Genomic DNA, 19731 nt, shown 5'->3' with positions numbered 1-19731 from the left:
TCATCTTGCCTGTTTGGAAAAAACTTGCATTCGTAAAACTTTTGACAACTTGTTTATCTTTAACACCATAGACTAGAAAAATTCCTTTAGTGCTTCTCAAGTACTCAAGGATTTGTTCTTGGTAACTTTCCGTGTGCTTATTCTGTATTTGCTTGAAACTTGCTACACATGCACAAGTCATATGTAACAACTTGCTTTGTACATTTCATGGCACATGTAATGGACCCTTTTGCGAAAGCATTAGGTATACTACCTTTACAACTCAACTCTACTAGCCTTTAAAGGCATAGAGTTTCACTGAGTGTAAAACCATGAGGCATGGAAAAAATCCTCTCTTAGAGTCTTGCATCTTGAACTTGTCAAGAATCTTATCAACATAAGTCTCTTGATTAGGTCCAGTCATCCTTCAAGATTCACTTTGTGGATTTTGATTCCAATGTGTACTCAACATCTCCTAAGTCTCCCATATAGAAACAATCTTTCTAACAATTGCTTGACTTATTCAAGCATTGATATATCATTTCATATGAACTGTATGTCAACTACATACTAGACTAAGAAGACCAATTGCTCCCACTAAACTTCTTGTCTCTACAAGATTCCTTTTCATTCTTCCAAGGTAATCAAACTGTTTGATTTCCTAATGAATATTTCAACTCCTTAATGCTTACTTCAATCCATAAATGAATTTCTGAAGTTTGCAAAACTTTCTAGGAATTTCTGGAATTCAAAATCTTAAGTTGTATCATATACATCCCATCCATCAAGAACATTTCATGAAGGTGATTTTGATTTCCATAACTAGTAATAATCTGAATAGGCTTACATGACTAATAGGTTTGACCCTATTTGTAAGACTATCATGGACTAGCACATCTTTACAGACATGGAGTCCATTCTGGATTTCTTGGCTTTAAGCCACTTCCTGAGTTGGCACTTGTCCAAAGCTTGCTTGTAGGTATGGATTCCAACCATTCCAATAGGAAAATTTTAGAATCCACCTTTTACTAGAATTCCAACAAACTGTTTGTTTTAATCCTAAGTAACCTACGATAGGTGTGAGCGACAATAGAATTATTCTCTTCAACTCTTTGAAGTATTTCATTCTAGTAGGACGATAGAAGTCTCGCTACTTGAATTAGCTTGCTTCGACACATGTTTTATCAAATTAGCTGATTTCATGCGCATTCGTCTCTGATGTAGTGTTATCTACATCCCTTTGTTGCTCGTCTCGAATCTCATCGAGATCTAACTTTACTCCCACTTGGCTTTGTAGGAAGACATTTCTTTCTATAAAGACACTATCGCGAGCAACAAACATTTTGTTTTTACGCGATTGTAGGAATAATACCTCTGATTTAGGGTTTATTATGTCATCTTTGTAAACATTTTACATAAATTTCATACTCCCTCGATCCTGTTTAGAAAAGATTACTTTGGAACATTTCCAGTCTATAACATTTATGACATCTTTTCTACTGCTTTGGTTAAGTTTCTGTTTAGTATATTCGCAATTGTTGTTGTTCTAATGCATATCCTCAAAACGATATTTGTAAATCATTAAATCTTGGATCGAACCATGGCAAGCAAAGTTTGATTCCTGCTTTATACATACATTTTAATTGTAATGTTCTTGGATTGTGAACTAATTCAACAATTCCTTTAGATGATCATTTGTTTTGAGTTAAATATTTATTACAACAATCATATTGTGGTGCTAAATTGTTTATCTCAAATTTGATTTTACATTTCATTTTGGAATTTTGAACATTTCAATGATTCCAACTTTTATTTCATTAAGTAATTATCGACATATTTACTTAAATCGTTAATAAAAGCAATGAAATAGTTAAATCTCTTGCTAATTTTGAATTTATGGTACACTCACATCATATGTTTGTGTTCCAAAAGGTCATTTTAGCTCTTTTACCCTTTCAACTAAAAGGTATCTTGGTCATTATACCTTATCAAGCATGACTTCTAATTCTTAAGTGATTCATAATCATATAAGAGTAAGAGTCCATCCATAACTTTGGATGTGCAAATGGTTTATGTGACCTAACCTTACTTTGTTATAAGTAAGTTTACTTTGAATCATCTAAATTTACTTTTGTGATTTACTTATATCAATGTCATAAAACCAGAATTAACTCATATCTAGCAAAATGAAAACAATTTATTACCTTGGTCATGGATCAACGTTTGTCCAAGCCAAGTAAAAACAGTATTCAAAATAAGAAAACCGAAATATTGTCTCATCAAAAACTGGAAATAGTTCTAAATGTCATGATAAACTAATCAGAAATTAAAACTATGAAGCTATCTCTGGCCACTCAAATACTTCTAGTGCACCTTCAAGCTCCATCTCCATGCTAGCTTCACTTGTTTGCAGTTCCTGCGCAACATCATAATGTCAAGCTCTGCAACTTGGTATCACATACCTTAGTGAAGGTTAAAATGTTTATAACATAATACCTGAGGTTGATGCTCCATTCTTCCTCTTGAGGAAATCAAGGTATTTCTGGCAATTGCGTTTCCAATGCCCCTTCTTCTTGCAGTAAAAGCATTCACTCTCACTTGCAGCCTTGGGTTTTGGATTCGCCTTAGGCTTTTCAGGAGCGTTGGCAACTTGCTTTCCTTTGCTCTTGACACTAGCCTTTTGCCCCTTCTTCTTGAACCCCTTTCCCTTTTGAATCATAAGAACTTCCTTCTTAGGTTCTTTAGGGATTTGTTTCTCAGCACTAACCAGCATTGCATGCAATTGATTCATAGTCTTTGCATTCGCAGTCATGTTAAAGTTCATGATAAACTGGTTGAAACTTTCTGGAAGTGAGTGGAGAATGATGTCTGTTGCCAAATCATCACTAATTGGGTACCCCAGTTTCTCCATACTTTGAATTAGGCCGATCATTTTGAAAACATGATCATGAACTGTGGCACCCTTCTCCATTCTACAATCCAGAATCTCACGATGAAGCTCATACCTTTCAACTCTAGCTTGTTTCTTAAACAAAGCTTTGAGCTCTTCCATGATTGAGTAGGCATCATGGTCCTCAAAACGCTTTTGAAGACTAGGTTCCATGGTAGCAATCATTAAGCAAGTGATAGGCATAGCTCTATCATGAGCTTCCTTGTGCTTCTTGACATCTGCCGCAGTTGGATTTTCTGGCAGAGGTCCTGGTAATGGGGTATCAATGACATCCTCCTTACCTTCAGATTTCAGAACAAGCCTTAGCATTCTTTCCCAGTTGGAAAAGTTTTCCCCTGTCAACCTATCCTTCTCAAGGAATGGTCGTAAATTGTAAACGTTGTTGTCATTGTTATTACGGCTACCCATCTATGTCAAAATAAGGCAAAGTTTAAAATTATGTTTAATTAAAATTAAAGTACCATAAAAGGCATTTATTTGGTAACTTTAAAACACTTTATTCAATAATTAAATGATCCCAATTGAATTTTAAGTGATTCCAAGATCCTTTATTTGTGCAATAATTAACCAGAGTGAGGCCCTGCAATCAACCATTACATTTTCAAGGTGAGTAAACTCTTTACTGATTACAACTCTTGTAACTCTTGGTTGAATAATTAACCATCGCATGTTTAATTATTACTCTTAGCTTCAAGGTTCTAAACGCTTTAGGTAACCTTGTTGAATATAACCAATTAAAAGTGTAGATATGCGGTCCTACCCCCACTTCCCCAAGATATATTATGATGCTCTGCTGAGGGCTGACCCATCATAAACGATCAAGGTTTTCGTCGGGTTTTTAATTGGAAAAGCTGCATCAATATTACTGGGATCTAGATTTATTATGTTGTGATTATTTAGTGAACTCTAGCGCATCATCAATCAACATAAATAAACCTAAACATGCATAATCTACTAATGCAATAAAATATGACATAGTATGGCCCCTTAGTCCTAAGAAAACTAGAAATGAAAAATGCTCCCACTTGAATCATTATGGATCTTCATCCACCTTGCTCCTTTGGGCCTTCACTTCATGGGCTTCTTTTGGGCTAACACCATTTAAATGACTATTCTATTTACATTAAATAAAAGTTATAAAAATACTCAACGGTGCGCAGACCGTATTTAGATTACAAAAATACATCACGATGCGCAGATCGTATTTGAGAATTTATGGGCCATACTAGTCTATATATAGCAATATAATATCATATATTAGAAAGGTGCCATATAATAATTCACTCAACATGCTTGTCTAAACTACAACATCGAATGTTCATAATAAAGTCAACGCATTTCCTAAAATATCTTATATTTTAATCATAATTAGATAATATCATATATTATTCATGACGGTTCATAAAATATCATATATTTAATTTAGTCATGAGATAGAATCAAATCATATTTTAATCTAGAAAGATAAATCATATTTAATCTTCCATGATTATCCTAACTAATTTAGGAGATTCTATCCTAATTACTAGCCAATCAAATAATTTTAAAATCAATTATATCCTAATCTAATTATGGGATAATCACATTATTTAAATCAATTATTATCCTTTTGGAATATGCTCAGAATATCCTAGTCAATCTTATCCTTAATTAACCACTTTAATTTAGAATAATTATCAAAATAACAAACTAAATATGGATAATATCAAATATAACAACTTTTGAATATTAGATTTTATCCTAAAACAAAAGATTTTATCCAAATAAAACCAACTTTATCTTTTAAAATAAAAGATCATATTTTGAAAATATTTTAACTTATCCAAAATAAAACTGATTTTATCCTAAAATAATTCGTAATTATCTTGGAATAAATTTTAAAACAGATTTTTTTTTTTTTTTTGAAAAACCGCAACCACCAACGCTGGCCACCATGGTTGGCTAGCTGCCGTGACAGCAGCCACTGCCGCAAGGGCAGCAGCGTGGCGGCTGCTACTGTTGGGGTGCAGGCCACCGTGCGTGGCCAGCCAAGGCTAGCCACGGTGGCTGCCTGCCTTGCAGCAGCCACTGCCGCGCAAGGCAGCAGCACCCCGTGCTGGCAGCCGCGGCAGCAGCCGTGCAAGGGTTGCACGCTGCTGCCCACAGCCACCCTAGACCGCCGCCCTCCCTTCCCCTCCTTCTTGGACGCCACCTGGTCGGCAGCCGCCGTGGCTGCGCCACCCAGCCGCGGTTGCCGGCCAAAATAATTTTTTTTTTTTTGTTTTGTTTTCAATTTAATTAAAATAACATTTATCCTAATTAAATTAGTCCATAAGATTTAAAATTAAATCATATTCAATTTTAAAAAATTAGGGTTCATCATAAAATTAATCTCAATTTAATTCTAACTTTTAAAATTAAATCTATGATCATACATAAAACATTTTTATGCATAAATCAATTCAATTAAAATTATGAAACATAAAACAAATCGAATTAAACCAAAATCAAGCACAAAAATCATATTTTAGGGCTAGGATTTTCGAAAAATTCGAAATTAGGGTTAGGGGTTCGAAAAATTCGAACATATTAGGGCATAAATTCGGTCCTCTTTATGGCTATTTGAGCATAATTAAATCGCATTTAACCTATTCCAAAAGTTTAATCACATTAAATATAATAATTGAACCATAATTAAATAAGTTTCTCCCTCTTAATTGATTATAAAATTAACGTGGACATCAAATAATCGTATTATTATGATCTAGCGCGTTAATGCAAGAGGCTAACTGATACCACTGTAGGAGTTTGTAGGTACTACGCAGCGGAAATAATATATATGAATCATATTCAATAGTGTACCTAATCCAAGGATCACATGCATAACACACAAGACACATAATCATACCTTTGAAGCGTGAATTCCACGAAGCTATTCGACAGGCAAGTCAGGGAGAGAATAGAGCCCCAAGTGTTGCTCCTCTACTTAGTCCACGAGATTCGAACGAGCCGTCCACCAATACTAGATTGGTCGAGTGATTGAGGAAAACCGCGATCACCACCTTTTCGACAACCGACCACCGCACGAATCACCACCACCACGAGACACCACCGGCGCCTAGGAGGAGGAGAGAGCCGTGAGAGAGGGAGTATGAGAGGGGGTTGGTTTCGTGTTTGCTAATTAGGGTTTGATCTAAATGATCAGTTAATTCCTTACTTGCAAACCTAGGCACCTAGTCTATTTATAATCTCATTATAATTAGACTAGGGCACGAAGCCCAATAGCCTCTCAAAGCCCCATATGGCCGGCCACCTAGAGTGATGAGGCCCATGACGGGCCTCGTCCTCTAATGCTCGATCTAGCCCCTTTGTGTGACCTTATAGGATCTGTCCAATTGGGCTTTGGCTTATTTTACTAGTCCAAAGATCGTTAGTACCTCTAGCTATGGCAAAACGACGACCCAAATGTCCGGACTTAATTATCTCCATAATTTGATCCAATTATATATCTAGTAATTGCACACGACGAAGACATAACTCCTTCATTGAGACGGTGACGAAAATCCTTGAGATCCTAAGGGATACATCTCGAGATCATATAATGTCATTTGAAACCATACATGATCATTATATGTTGTCTTCAACATCCGTTGGTAGACTTGAGTTTACGAAATCACAACAAGTTGTGATCGGGTAAAATGATCGTTTAAGGGCATATTGGGCGGTTCCACCAACCTAATTGGACTCTCGGAGGGTATTATGGACCATGGTAAACATTACGGCAATTTTTATTTTCTGGCGAAAAAAGGTAAAAAATAACAATATTAAAGGCTATAATCCACGCTTTTTGAAGAAATTTTTATTTTCGGGAGAAAAAAGGTCAATTTGGAATTTTTTTTAGACCTTTTTACGCCCGGAAATAAAAATTGCAGAGATGTTAACCATAGTTCCTAATACCCTGCGGGAGTCCAATTGGGTGGGTGGAACCATCCAATTTGCCTTAAAACGGTCAATTTACCTGTTTTTGCAATTTCGTGAACTCAAGCCTACCACGGACATTTTCGAAAACTTATAATGGTCAAATATGGTTCCAAATGTCATTATATGACCCTAAGATGTATCCCCTAAGATCTCAAGACTTTTCGCCACCGAGCCCCGTAACATCAAAAATTCCTCAGAGAGCGTGGATAATAGCCTACAATTTTGGAATTTTAGACCTTTTTTCGCCCAAAAATAAAATTTGCCGAGATTTTAACCAAGGACCCTAATATCCTCCGGGTGTCCAATTGGGTGGGTGTAGTGGAACCATCCCATTTACCTTAAAACGGTCAATTTACCCGTTTTCGTACTTGCACCGATTTCGGGAACTTAAGCCTACCACGGACATTTTTGACAAAATATAATGGTCATATATGGTTCCAAAAGTCATTATATGAACCTAAGTTGTATTTCCTAAAATCTCAAGACTTTTCGCCACCGACCCCGTAACATAAAAAATTTCTCAAAAGCGTGGATAATAGCCTTCAATTTTGGAATTTTTAGACTTTTTTTCGACCTGAAATAAAAATTGCCGAGATGTTAACCATGGACCCTAATACCCTCCGAGAGTCCAATTGGGTTGGTGGAACCATTCAATTTACGAAAACGGTCAATTTACTCGTTTTCGTACTTGCAAAGGTTTCGTGAAAATCAAGCCTACCACGGATATTTTTAACAACATATAATGATCATATATGGTTCCAAATTTCATTATATGACCCTAAGATGTATCCTCTAAGATCTTAAGACTTTTCGCCACCGACACCTGTAATATCAAAAATTCCTCAAAAAGCGTGGTTAATAGCCTTCAATTTAGGAATTTTTGGACCTTTTTTCGCCCAGAAATAAAAATTGCCGAGATGTTAATCTTGGACCCTAATACCCTCCGGGAGTCCAATTGGGTGGGTGGAACCATAATATTTGCCTTAAACGGTCAATTTACCCGTTTTCGTACTTGCACCGATTTCGTGAACTCAAGCCTACCATGAACATTTTGGCAACATATAATGGTCATATATGGTTCCAAACGTCATTATATGACCCTAAGATGTATCTCCTAGGATCTCAAGACTTTTCGCCACTAAGCCTCGGAACATTGTCAAAAATTCCTCAAAAAGCGTGGATAATAGCCTTTAATTTTGGAATTTTTTGACCTTTTTTTGCCCGAAAATAAAAATTGCGGAGATGTTAATCATGGTCCCTAATAGCCTCTAGGGGTCCAATTGAGTGAGTGGAACCATCCAATTTGCCTTTAAACAGTCAATTTATCCGTTTCGTACTTGCACCGATTTCGTGAACTCCAGCCTACGACGGATATTTTTGACAACATATAATTGTCATATATGGTTCCAAACATCATTATATGACCCTAAGATGTATCCCCTAGGATCTCAAGACTTTATGACACTGAGCCCCGTAACATAAAAAATTCCTCAAAAAGCGTGGATAATAGCCTTCAATTTTGGAAGTTTTTGACCTATTTTGCCCAAAAATAAAAATTACCGAGATGTTAACCATGGACCCTATTAACCTTCGGGAGTCCATTTGGGTGGGTGGAACCATCCAATTTGCCTCTAAACAGTCAATTTACCTGTTTTCGTACTTGCACATATTTCGTGAACTCAAGCCTACCACGGACATTTTTAACAAAATATAATGGTCATATATGGTTCCAAATTTCATTATATGACCCTAAGATATATCCTCTAGGATCTCAAGACTTTTCGCAACCGAGCCCCGTAACATCAAAAATTCCTCAAAAAGCATGGATAATAGCTTTCAATTTTGGAATTTTTAGACCTTTTTTTGCCCTGAAATAAAAGTTGTCGAGATGTTAACCATGGTCCCTAATAACCTCCGGGAGTCCAATTGGGTGGGTGGAACCATCCAATTTGACTTAAAACGGTCAATTTACCCGTTTTCGTACTTGCACCGATTTCGTGAACTCAAGCCTACCACGGACATTTTTAACAACATATAACGGTCATATATAGTTTTAAATTTCATTATATGACCTTAAGATGTATCCCTTAGGATCTCAAGACTTTTCGCCACTGAGCCCCGTAACATCAAAAATTACTCAAAAAGCGTGGATAATAGCCTTCAATTTTGGAATTTTTAGACCTTTTTCGCCCAAAAATAAAAATTGCCGAGATGTTAAACATGGACCCTAATATCCTCCGGGAGTCCCATTGTGTTGGTGGAACCATCCAATTTGCCTTAAAACGGTAAATTTACCCGTTTTCGTACTTGCACCAATTTTGTGAACTTAAACCTTCCACGGATAATTTTGGCAACATATAATGGTCATATATGGTTCCAAACGTCATTATATGAACCTAAGATGTATTTCCTATAATCTCAAGACTTTTCGCCACTGAGCCCCGTAACATAAAAAATTCCTCAAAAAGCGTGGGTAATAGCCTTCAATTTTAGAATTTTTAGACCTTTTTTCGCCCGGTAATAAAAATTGCTGAGTTGTAAACTATAGTCCCTAATACCCTCCGAGGGTTCAATTGGGTGGGAGGAGCCATCCAATTTGCTTTAAAACGGTCAATTTACCCGTTTTTGTACTTGCAACAATTCTTAAACTCAAGCCTACCACGGACATTTTTGACAACATATAATGGTCATATATGGTTCCAAACGTCATTATATGAACCTAATATATTTCCTAAAATCTCAAGACTTTTCACCATTGAGCCCTGTAATATAAAAAATTCCTCAAAAAGTGTGGATAATAACCTTCAATTTTGGAATTTTTTGACCTTTTTTCGTCCAGAAATAAAAATTGCCGAGATGTTAAACATGGTCCCTAATACCCTCCGGGAGTCCAACTGGGTGGGTGGAACCATCCAATTTGCTTTAAAACGGTAAATTTACCCGTTTACGTACTTGCATCGATTTCGTGAACTTAAGTCTACCACAGACATATTTGACAACACATATTAGTTATATATGGTTTCAAACGTCATTATATGACCCTAAGATGTATCCCCTAAGATCTCAAGACTTTTCGCCAGCGAGCCCCGTAATATCAAAAATTCTTCAAAAAGCATGGATAATAACCTTTAATTTTGGAATATTTTGACCTTTTTCGCCCGGAAATAAAAATTGCCAATATGTTAATCATGGTCCCTAATACCCTTTGGGGGTCCAATTGGGTGGGTCGAACCATCCAATTTGTCTTAAAACGGTCAATTTACCCGTTTTCGTACTTGCACCAATTTCGTGAACTCAAGCCTACGACGGACATTTTTGACAACATATAATGGTCATATATGGTTCCAAACATCATTATATGACCTAAAAATGTATCCTCTAGGATCTCAAGACTTTATGCCACTAAGCCGCGTAATATCAAAAATTTTCTCAAAAAGCGTGGATAATGGCATTCAATTTTGGAATTTTTAGACCTTTTTTCGCCCAAATATGAAAATTGCCGAGATGTTAACCATGGTCCCTAATATCCTCCGGGAGTCCAATTGGGTAGGTAGAACCATCAAATTTGCCTTAAAACGGTCAATTTACCCATATTCGTACTTGCACTAATTTCGTGAACTCAAGCCTACCACGGACATTTTTGACAACATATAATGGTCATATATGATTCCAAACATCATTTTATGACCCTAAGATGTCCCCTAAAATCTCAAGAGTTTTCGCCACCGAGCCCAGTTATATAAAAAATTCCTCAAAAAGCGTGGATAGCCTTCAATTTTGGATTTTTTTTTACTTTTTTTGTCCAGAAATATAAATTACCGATATGTTAACTATGGTTTCTAATACCATGCGGGAGTCCTATTGGTTGGGTGGAACCATCCAATTTGCCTTAAAACGGTCAATTTACTTGTTTTCGTACTTGCACCGATTTCGTGAACTCAAGCCTACCACGAACATTTTTGGAAACATATAATGGTCATATATGGTTCCAAATATCATTATATGACCTAAAGATGTATCCCCTAGGATCTCAAGACTTTATGCCACTGAGCCCCGTAACAACAAAAATTTCCTCAAAAAGCGTGGATAATAGCCTTCAATTTTTGAATTTTGGACCTTTTTTCACCCGTAAATAATAATTGCCGAGATGTTAACCATGTTCCCTAATACCCTCCGGGAGTCAAATTGGGTGGGTGGAACCATCCAATTTGCCTTAAAACGGTTAATTTACCTGTTTTCGTAAACTCAAGCCGACCACGGACATTTTTGACAACATATAATGGTCATATATGGTTCCAATCATCATCATATGACCCTAAGATGTATCCACTAGGATCTCAAGACTTTTCGCCACCGAGCCTCGTAACATCAAAAATTTCCTCAAAAAGCGTGGATAATAGCATTCAATTTTGGAATTTTTTTGACTTTTTTCGCCCGGAAATAAAAATTGCAGAGATGTTAACCATGGTTTCTAATACCCTGCGGGAGTCCAATTGGACGGGTGGAACCATCGAATTTTCGTTAAAACAATCAATTTACCCGTTTTCGCAATTTCGTGAACTCAAGCCTACCACGGACATTTTTGATAATATATAATGGTCATATATGGTTCCAAACGTCATTATATGACCCTAAAATGTATCCCCTAGGATCTCAAGACTTTTCGTCACCGAGCCACGTAACATTAAAAATTCCTCAAATAGCGCGGATAGTAAATAATTATTTTTTCATGATATTTTGACAGTTAATAAATTTAAGCAACGTTGTCTTCTTATTTGTCAATTTAATATACTAGTTGATGTGAATCAATACTCATTACTCCGTATAACTATCTTTATTACTCTTAATTTTATTTTTATACTTGCTCTTAAAATTAGGGTCTAACAAATGAATTTTATTGTTAGTTTAGTTTTGAGGTTTGGAGCTTTTTAAGCTATATTAGTTGATCAATGTGAGTATGTGACAATGCTTTTATATATTTTTATTTTCTTTATTTACTTGTAATGGTATTCTTAAATATCAAATATTCTACCATATTATTATTATTTTTTTTTTTAATTTTTTAGTCTTCAATATTCTAAGCTAGGAGGTTAGGAGCCTTGTACTTAAGTATACTTTGTATAAACTACTATCAATATAATACGTTACATTTGGGCCAATTGCTATGGGATATTAATGCAAACTGCTGGGCCTACTGGCCCATTATGGTGTAGGCTTTTGATCCATACTATTTCACCAAATAAATTGACGAAGTAGCTTGCATTGTTACCTTGTTAGCTAGTAACAACTAACAGGTTGACTAACAAGGTAGCAACTAGCAAGATGCACCTAGGATGCCATAGAAGCACCGCGACACAAATGTACAACCATATAGTTACCGAGCCAACGTAACCAATTTGAATTTACTTTCGGCAATACAAACTACAAAACATGTCATTTATGGGAGAGAAGTGCTAGCTGAGGCATGCATTGCTCGGGCATACTTGAGGTACCTAAAGACCGAGACATCAGGCAGGCAGCCAGACTTATATGTGTCATATTGACAGAATAATGAAGGTGGTCTGAATGACAATAGCATGAGTTGGGCTCTCCAAGGTTATGTCGTATAGACTTATAAGTGATACTCTGGATCGGATACTAGATAAGTGTAGTATCAACTTGATAAAGATCCCTCTGCAATAATTTATTGAAATGTACATGTAATCATGTATTACTAGAATACAGTAATCAGTAATACACAACAAAGTTGGAAATTGTAACATTATTGTATATAGGAAATAATGTTGGAAATTGGAACATTAAAGTTGGAAATTGGAACATTATTGTATATGCAATTTAAGCTCAGATTATATAAACTCTAGAAATGTCTGTCCTACATAATAGCTATGAGATCAAACAGCAAAATTAAGCACTAATGAACTTCTTCTCGATTAAGGATTCGACAGCTTCCTTAAGGCTGACTTCCAGGGGAATGTAGTTGATGCCTAAGCTTTCCACCTTTTCCTTAGAAACTTTGTAAGTTGGATTGAAAGGCTTGTCATTTGAAGGCCTAGAAGTGTGCACAAACAGATTTTATCAAAGGCGAAATAATAATTGATACTAGATAGGAATTCAGTACAGTGTAAGCCCTTAATAATGCAGAAAAAAAAAGAACAAACTTACTTGTTAGGGACTTTAAGATGAGGGTAAAGCTCCCTTAAAATCTTCACAAGTTCCGAAACATGATGAACACTTTCATTCAACAAATACCTCCCATTTGCTGCAGGAGTTTCGAATGCTAAAATGTGTGCTTCAGCTACATCTTTGACATTAACCCATCCATATTTCCATTATCATAGGTTTCTGACCCTGCAATAAACTCGAATAAAGGACAAATTTGATCAGTAAAATTAAGCCTAAAATCTCTTCAACTCGATAGAAAAACATTAGAAAAACAGGAGAAATCATGTTATACATCAGTTTTACTGGAAGACAGGACAAATTTGATCAGTAAAAATAAGCCTAAAATTTCTTCAACTCAATAGAAAAACAGGAAAATCATGTTATAAATCAGTGTTACTCGAATAACAACAAAATTGATCAGTAAAAATAAGCCTAAAATCTCTTCAACTCAATAGAAAAACAGGAAAAATCATGTTATACATCAGTTTTACCTGAATAAAAGACAGATTTGATCATTGATAATATACAAAGTCTAAAAACAGAATAGAAACAGAAAGCTCATACCATTAACCAAGTTTAGAATGGCAGCAACACTAGCATTGATTGTTGGCTGCAATGCAGGACCTATAACGATTCCTGGGTTTATTGACACCATATCGATGTCATGTTCTTTGACAAACTTCCAAGCAGCTTCTTCGGCGAATGTCTTTGACAGCAGATACCACTTCTGCATACAAATGTCAGTCAGGTTTTTAGTTAGTCCTTTCGCTGTCTTCAATATCCTATCAAATAAGAACATAAGATGATTTTTATATGGCAAGAAAAGTGCACAAACCATTGGTAATATCTCACAGATTTCAGGTACAGAAAACCATGTATCATCCACTACAGTTTCAGCTGTCAGAGGTCTACCAGTACACAGAACAGAAGCCATCGAAGATGTAAAAACTACGCGTTTGATGCTTGGAACTTTAGCACAAGATGCAAGGACATTTAGAGTCCCTTTTACTGCTGGATCAATCATTTCAGCCTAAAAACACAACGAATTTATAATAAATCAAATCGGTTATACTAACTTGTATGAATTCAACACTTAATAAACTTGGGATGATAATTAACCTGAGGATTGGAGACGTCGAGTTTAACAGGACACGCAGTATGAAAAACACCATCACATCCCTGAATAGCAGAATCAAAGGAACCTTCCTTCATAAGATTGGCTTCGAACAAGTGGAGTCTCTCCTTCGCGCCATCCAGAGCCAGCAAGTGATCTACTTCCTTCGGATCATCTGTACAACGTTGTTAAAGTTACACTATTAACGTGACAATTAATTAATTCTTATAACAATTAAGGCCGCAAACTTTCTTTGTGACTTGCATTGACATATCAATAGGCAATCAAGAAATAATTATTCGTTTAAAGTACATTATCAACGCGACAATCATAACAAAAGATCGAGAAATCGAAAGAAAGATACGTACTTAGACTAAGAACGGTGCCATTGACAATGTAACCACGATCAAGCAAGAGCTTAACAATCCAAGAAGCAATAAATCCAGAAGCACCTGTTACACAAATTTTCTTTGTTTCTTCGGAATTCACCATTATATCTTCTTATCTCTTTTTCTTTAACTGTGTTCTTTAATTTGTTTTACTAAAATAAAACCCTAATACAACTTTTTACGTGTTAGGGGAACATATATATAGAAGGAGTTGTACTGATTGGATAAGATTTGTCATAACAATCATAGTTCCTATTAAAGATTTATTAATTTTTCTCCAAGAAAGATATATAGCTTAGGATACGGACTATTGGGACTAATGGTCTATGAAGTATTGCTTGACAAATTCTCCTTTCTTTTTGAACAAGTCATATTTTCAATTTATATGAAGTATAAAGGATTGGATAATTTTTTTCAATGACATGTGAGAAGATATAATAATTCAAAAGAGACAAATTACTTCCTTCGCTTTTTAAGTAATTTCACTGTGACTTGACACGTTTGTTGTAAGTCTTGTGATTTTATCCTTAATAATATTGTTTAACGGTAAAAATTATAGACATTCTTGTCAAAAAAAAAAAAACATAATTATATTTTCACTTTTTATATATAATGAACAATTATTATAAAGTATAAAGAATAAATAATATCAAAAGTCAAAATATATTGACCTATTAATAATACAGGTGATTAATTTATTACAATCAGTAAAATATAAATGTTTAAGCTTATATTGAAAATCGAGAACTTTAATATGTCGCAATTAAAAAAGAGAAACGAAGATGTAGGTGTATTTTTGCAATCACACCTATTAGATAGCAAACATTCAAAATTGAGCAATAAACAATGACATTAAGTCACCAATGAAATCATGCACTTATTATTTATGTCATCAAATCAAAATATAATGACTTAGTACATAGTTTTTTTTTTTCTTTTTTCTTTATTTTGGGATGAAATAGTACATAGATGATTTGATAATTTAAGTTATTAAACTTAAATACGCTTAAAAGAAATTAACAAAGCAGCTAAGCCGACTAATGGAAAATCAACTGCTTGTAGTTGCATCATCACCGGCTTCAACGGCTTGAGCTTCGATTGGAGCAGCTTCTTTGACAGCAGGTTCATCAACCGCCGCTGTAGGCTCAACATTAGCCGCACTAGGTTCACTAGCCTCAGTAGGTTCCGGCTTGTCCGAAGTGGCTCCTTTCTTGCCGAGCCACGGCTTGAGAGCCAGCTCGATGGCTAACCACCCAACAGCAAGCACACTCATTACAATTGTTGCTTGCTTCACATGTCCTTTCTTTGGTGCGCTGCTCGTCATCTCAGCTAGTTGATCAAGTAGAGTACGTAAGAAATTAAAGTATTGAAGTGATTTTGGAAATTTGGAATTGTTGCTTTTAATTTGGAATTGTGGTTACTAATTAATACTACAAGTTTTTGCTATATCTTCATATTTGACGTTATTGTATCTTTGTCCCGTGAACACTTGGTCCTCAACACGCAATTTATCCGGATTGTGAAACGTGCGGATATTAACTATTTTAGTTACTTTAAAGTTTTGGACGTATGTAATGTATCAATTTAATACTTTGTATGCACATTATTAAGACTTTAAGACATTCTTCTTTGTAACACTTCTTTGAAGCTTCCACTTGTCCCATAAACAACAAAAATCTTTTTCAAAGGATTCAAATTTGATATTTAATCACTTGATTAGCAAGTAAGATGCTATATATATAGTTTGTTTTATTAAACTATTTCAACTAAACTAAACTTCATCTAAACTAACTTCCACTATAACATGGCTTATTTGTAATTGTGTTACATTTTATAATCATTGTAGGCATTTGTAGCACAATAAATTTTATCTAACTTGTGTGCACTTAATTTTTAAAAAATTAGTCAAAATAAGGTGAACAAATCGACCATAAGCCTAAGAGTGGTGTCATTGATAACATAACCAATTAACCATTAACCACCATCAAGCTAGAGTTTCAATGAAACCTAAAATAATCACCTAGATTGCTTCTAATGACATGTTCTTAAATCTTATCATTTCATCACTACTAGACTACTAGTAATATCCTATCTTTAGTCCCACCAAAAAAGACAAGACAAATAATATGACCCTTTTTCTAATTGCTTATTTGCTTGTTTTAGTTGCTTAGAAATTGTATACCTTAGTTTTAGCATAAATAAAATACCAACAATAACTAATTTGAAACAAAAAGTGATCGCTCAACATTCATTATTATACACTCGGGTGTAAAATCTATTTGCGAGTTTGCAACTACAACTTATAATTAACCATCCATGCTCCAACTTACAATTGTTAGAATATCAAAATAAACCCAAAAACTGAGCAATTAAAATCAATACGAAGTACAAACTAAATTAAACCCTTATCATCATTATTTATAACATTAAATCTAAAGCATTATTACATAAATAAAGTTGATAACATTATCATCAAAAGGTTCAACTAAAATCCCTAATTAGAAAACCAAAACCCAACAATGTTAAACAGTTAATCATCATTATCATTCTCAACGGCAGCAGCTTGAGCAGCGGGTGAAACGACGTCGTTGTCGTTGTCATCGTCAGGGTCATGAGCAGGGTCCGATTTGGAGATAGCGGCTCGAGCCTTATCGAGCCATGGTTTGAAAGCAAGCTCGATGGTTAACCACCCAAAAGCGAGCGCACCCATTACTATTGCTGCTTGCTTCAACGATCCATTCCTTGTTGAGCTCCCCATTTCACTTATTGAGGGATGAAGTTGAGAGAGAAATTGGGAATTTAGGGATTTTTGGGAATTATTGGTTAAAAATAGAAGTTTCTTTGTTTGTGTTATCTTGATATTTTTGACTTGGTAGATGGTTCATGACCTTTGGTTGACACTTGGTCTGTATTACTTGGCCCAGTTTTATGGTTGATAAAAGGCCCAAATTTCAATTGGTAATTAGTTTTAAATTTTTAATAAAACTGGACTTGGAATAGGCTAAGAAAAAGACGTGTTGTGTAACTCGAGTTGGATTCGTGAAGGTAATGCACGACCGACCCATGTATTGTAACTCGAGGCTGATACATGAGATGCCGAGTTCATGCCTTATATAATTTGACACCGTAGTGAAAAAAAAAAAAGAATTACCGACACGCAAGTTGGCATATCATGCTCATGCCAAATTTTGTAAATAATGCCTATGCCCAAGCGGCATGCCTTACGTTCCATGTCAAGCTTGTGCCGGGTTGGAGTCGTTAGACCATTTTCGTGTCAAATATAGTTGGCCTTAATGCTAGCCTGACTCATGTCCAACTCTAGTTTATTATTTTGCTTCTCCAATCTACATAATGCATCATTTTAAAGGGACATGATTGCTAATACACTTAAGCAGTTATCTTGAATTAAATTTTGCTAAAAATTATTTAAAAGAATTACTTTGAAAATATACATTAAAATTAACCCTACCACTATAATAATGACAATTAACTTATTCTTCTTTTACTAGTAAAATAGTAACTGGACATGGTCAAAGTCAACATAGGATTTGTGAAAAGGTCAAAATTATACATCCATGAAGATATGAAATAGATGAAATATTTACATTAGACCCAAATAAATGATTTACAGAGCATATACTTCCCCAGTAACATATATTCATGTTCGGACCAGGCTTACAAATAATAAGCTTGGCTTAGTCTAGTGGTGAAAGCGTATGCCTGGTGACATTGAAATTACGAGTTTAATGTATAGAGTCCCACTGGTTTCGCATCACCCTAGCAGCAGGTCTTGTCCCTGAACCAATAATTACTACCGGCGTTGATTCTCCATGAACAAGGATATAATAACCTCAGTCTTCAATATCATAGTTTTCCTAGCATACTCTACTTTGAGATTAAGCCAGTTAGTTTCCTCGGTGACCAACGTATTCAATTGTCATGCCTTGCAGCATGAGAGGAAATTGATTCACTGGCAAACCATGGAAGAGCAGCAAGTATTTCTTATGTTTTCCTGACAGCATTACAACAACGGGTGAATCTTCGCATTACTTAATCTCACAGGCAGAAAATCTTAAGCCTATCAGATAACTGCATCTCAATGTAAAGACTCTCTCAGACTCCCAGTAATTTTTTTTTCCTTCTGCCTGAGTGCCCAGCAAAGAGTTTACAACCATATGTGCACATGTAATTGCGAGAGCATTGCGGTGTTTTGGTTGGCCTTGTGGTGAGGACATGATTCCAATCACAGGAATTACAGAAATATCATACAGGGCTTCTCCGATTAAACTGACAAAATATGCGATTCTTCCTCCATCAATGTTCTCTTTGGCAGAAAACCTTGACACATTTACACTTCAAAAAGTGTGTACTCCCTCTGTCCCAGTTTACTTGCAACATTTTGACTGGACACGCTTGCCAATGCACATGTTTGACCATTAATATATTTTATTATATATTTATATAAGTTATAAAAAGTTTATATTAAGAAACTATACATTAAAATAGACCCAACAACATCTTACATGATTACATTGACTTTCATATAATATTCAAAAAAGATGGTCAAAGGCAGATGTGTGAATAGTGCAAAAAGTCAAACCGTTGCAAGTAATTTGGGACGGAGGGAGTATTTCACAAGGGTTTGCAAGAATAAGAACAGATGACTATTGTAAAGAATAAAGTGATGGCCAAGGTAAACCGTAGAATTAAGAAGAGGTGATAGAGCTTGTTTGCTCCAAAGTATTTGAGAAGAACATAGAGGTTCAAGACATGCCTGAGGTCCTAACTCTTAGCAGATGGATGCCATTTACTATGCTAGACTGCTAGAGGATCAATTTTTCTTACCAGAAGTAAAACACCCGAGTTATAAATAATTTAACGTGTACACACCAGTAACTAGAAGTTAAAAGAATATTGGGAAAGTATTCCACTATTCCTTTAGCTATCAGAATATCATATCTTAACTGTTGTATGTTTCACAGTGGTAATCCAAAATAGGGCTATTCATAGTTTAATTTCAAGCTAACTAATCAGTCAAGACTCAAGATTCACAGCACAGATTACTAAAGCAATGGCTTGAGATAAAAAGAAAATAGTATAAATATTAAAAATGTCTTATCAGTTAGTTACTGTAGAAACTGGGAAGGAGAATTCTATGGATAACTGCCATATTTATT

General features: G+C 35.3%; 1 protein-coding gene and 1 pseudogene across 1 annotated transcript; both read right to left on the bottom strand.

Moving 5' to 3' along the window:
- Nucleotides 1-12793: 12793 nt before the first annotated feature.
- Nucleotides 12794-14657, bottom strand: LOC145604461 (phenylacetaldehyde reductase-like; annotated as a pseudogene).
- A 729-nt stretch (nt 14658-15386) lies between these two features.
- LOC145605780 (uncharacterized) lies at nt 15387-16003 on the bottom strand. The gene has a single exon (XM_081661845.1). The coding sequence runs from the start codon at nt 15876-15878 to the stop codon at nt 15603-15605; it is 276 nt and encodes a 91-aa protein (XP_081517971.1). The 5' UTR covers nt 15879-16003; the 3' UTR covers nt 15387-15602.
- Nucleotides 16004-19731: the final 3728 nt, after the last annotated feature.

The sequence above is a fragment of the Chenopodium album genome, chromosome 22 (assembly GCF_948465745.1).
Source record: "Chenopodium album chromosome 22, dcCheAlbu1.1, whole genome shotgun sequence".
Taxonomy (NCBI): domain Eukaryota; kingdom Viridiplantae; phylum Streptophyta; class Magnoliopsida; order Caryophyllales; family Amaranthaceae; genus Chenopodium; species Chenopodium album.
Note: the sequence above shows the minus strand (reverse complement) of the source record. Positions and strands in the feature narration are given on the sequence as shown.

Bases quoted from the DNA above. Each gene is read 5' to 3' on its own strand.
- LOC145605780 (XM_081661845.1), bottom strand. From the start codon at position 15,878: ATGACGAGCAGCGCACCAAAGAAAGGACATGTGAAGCAAGCAACAATT.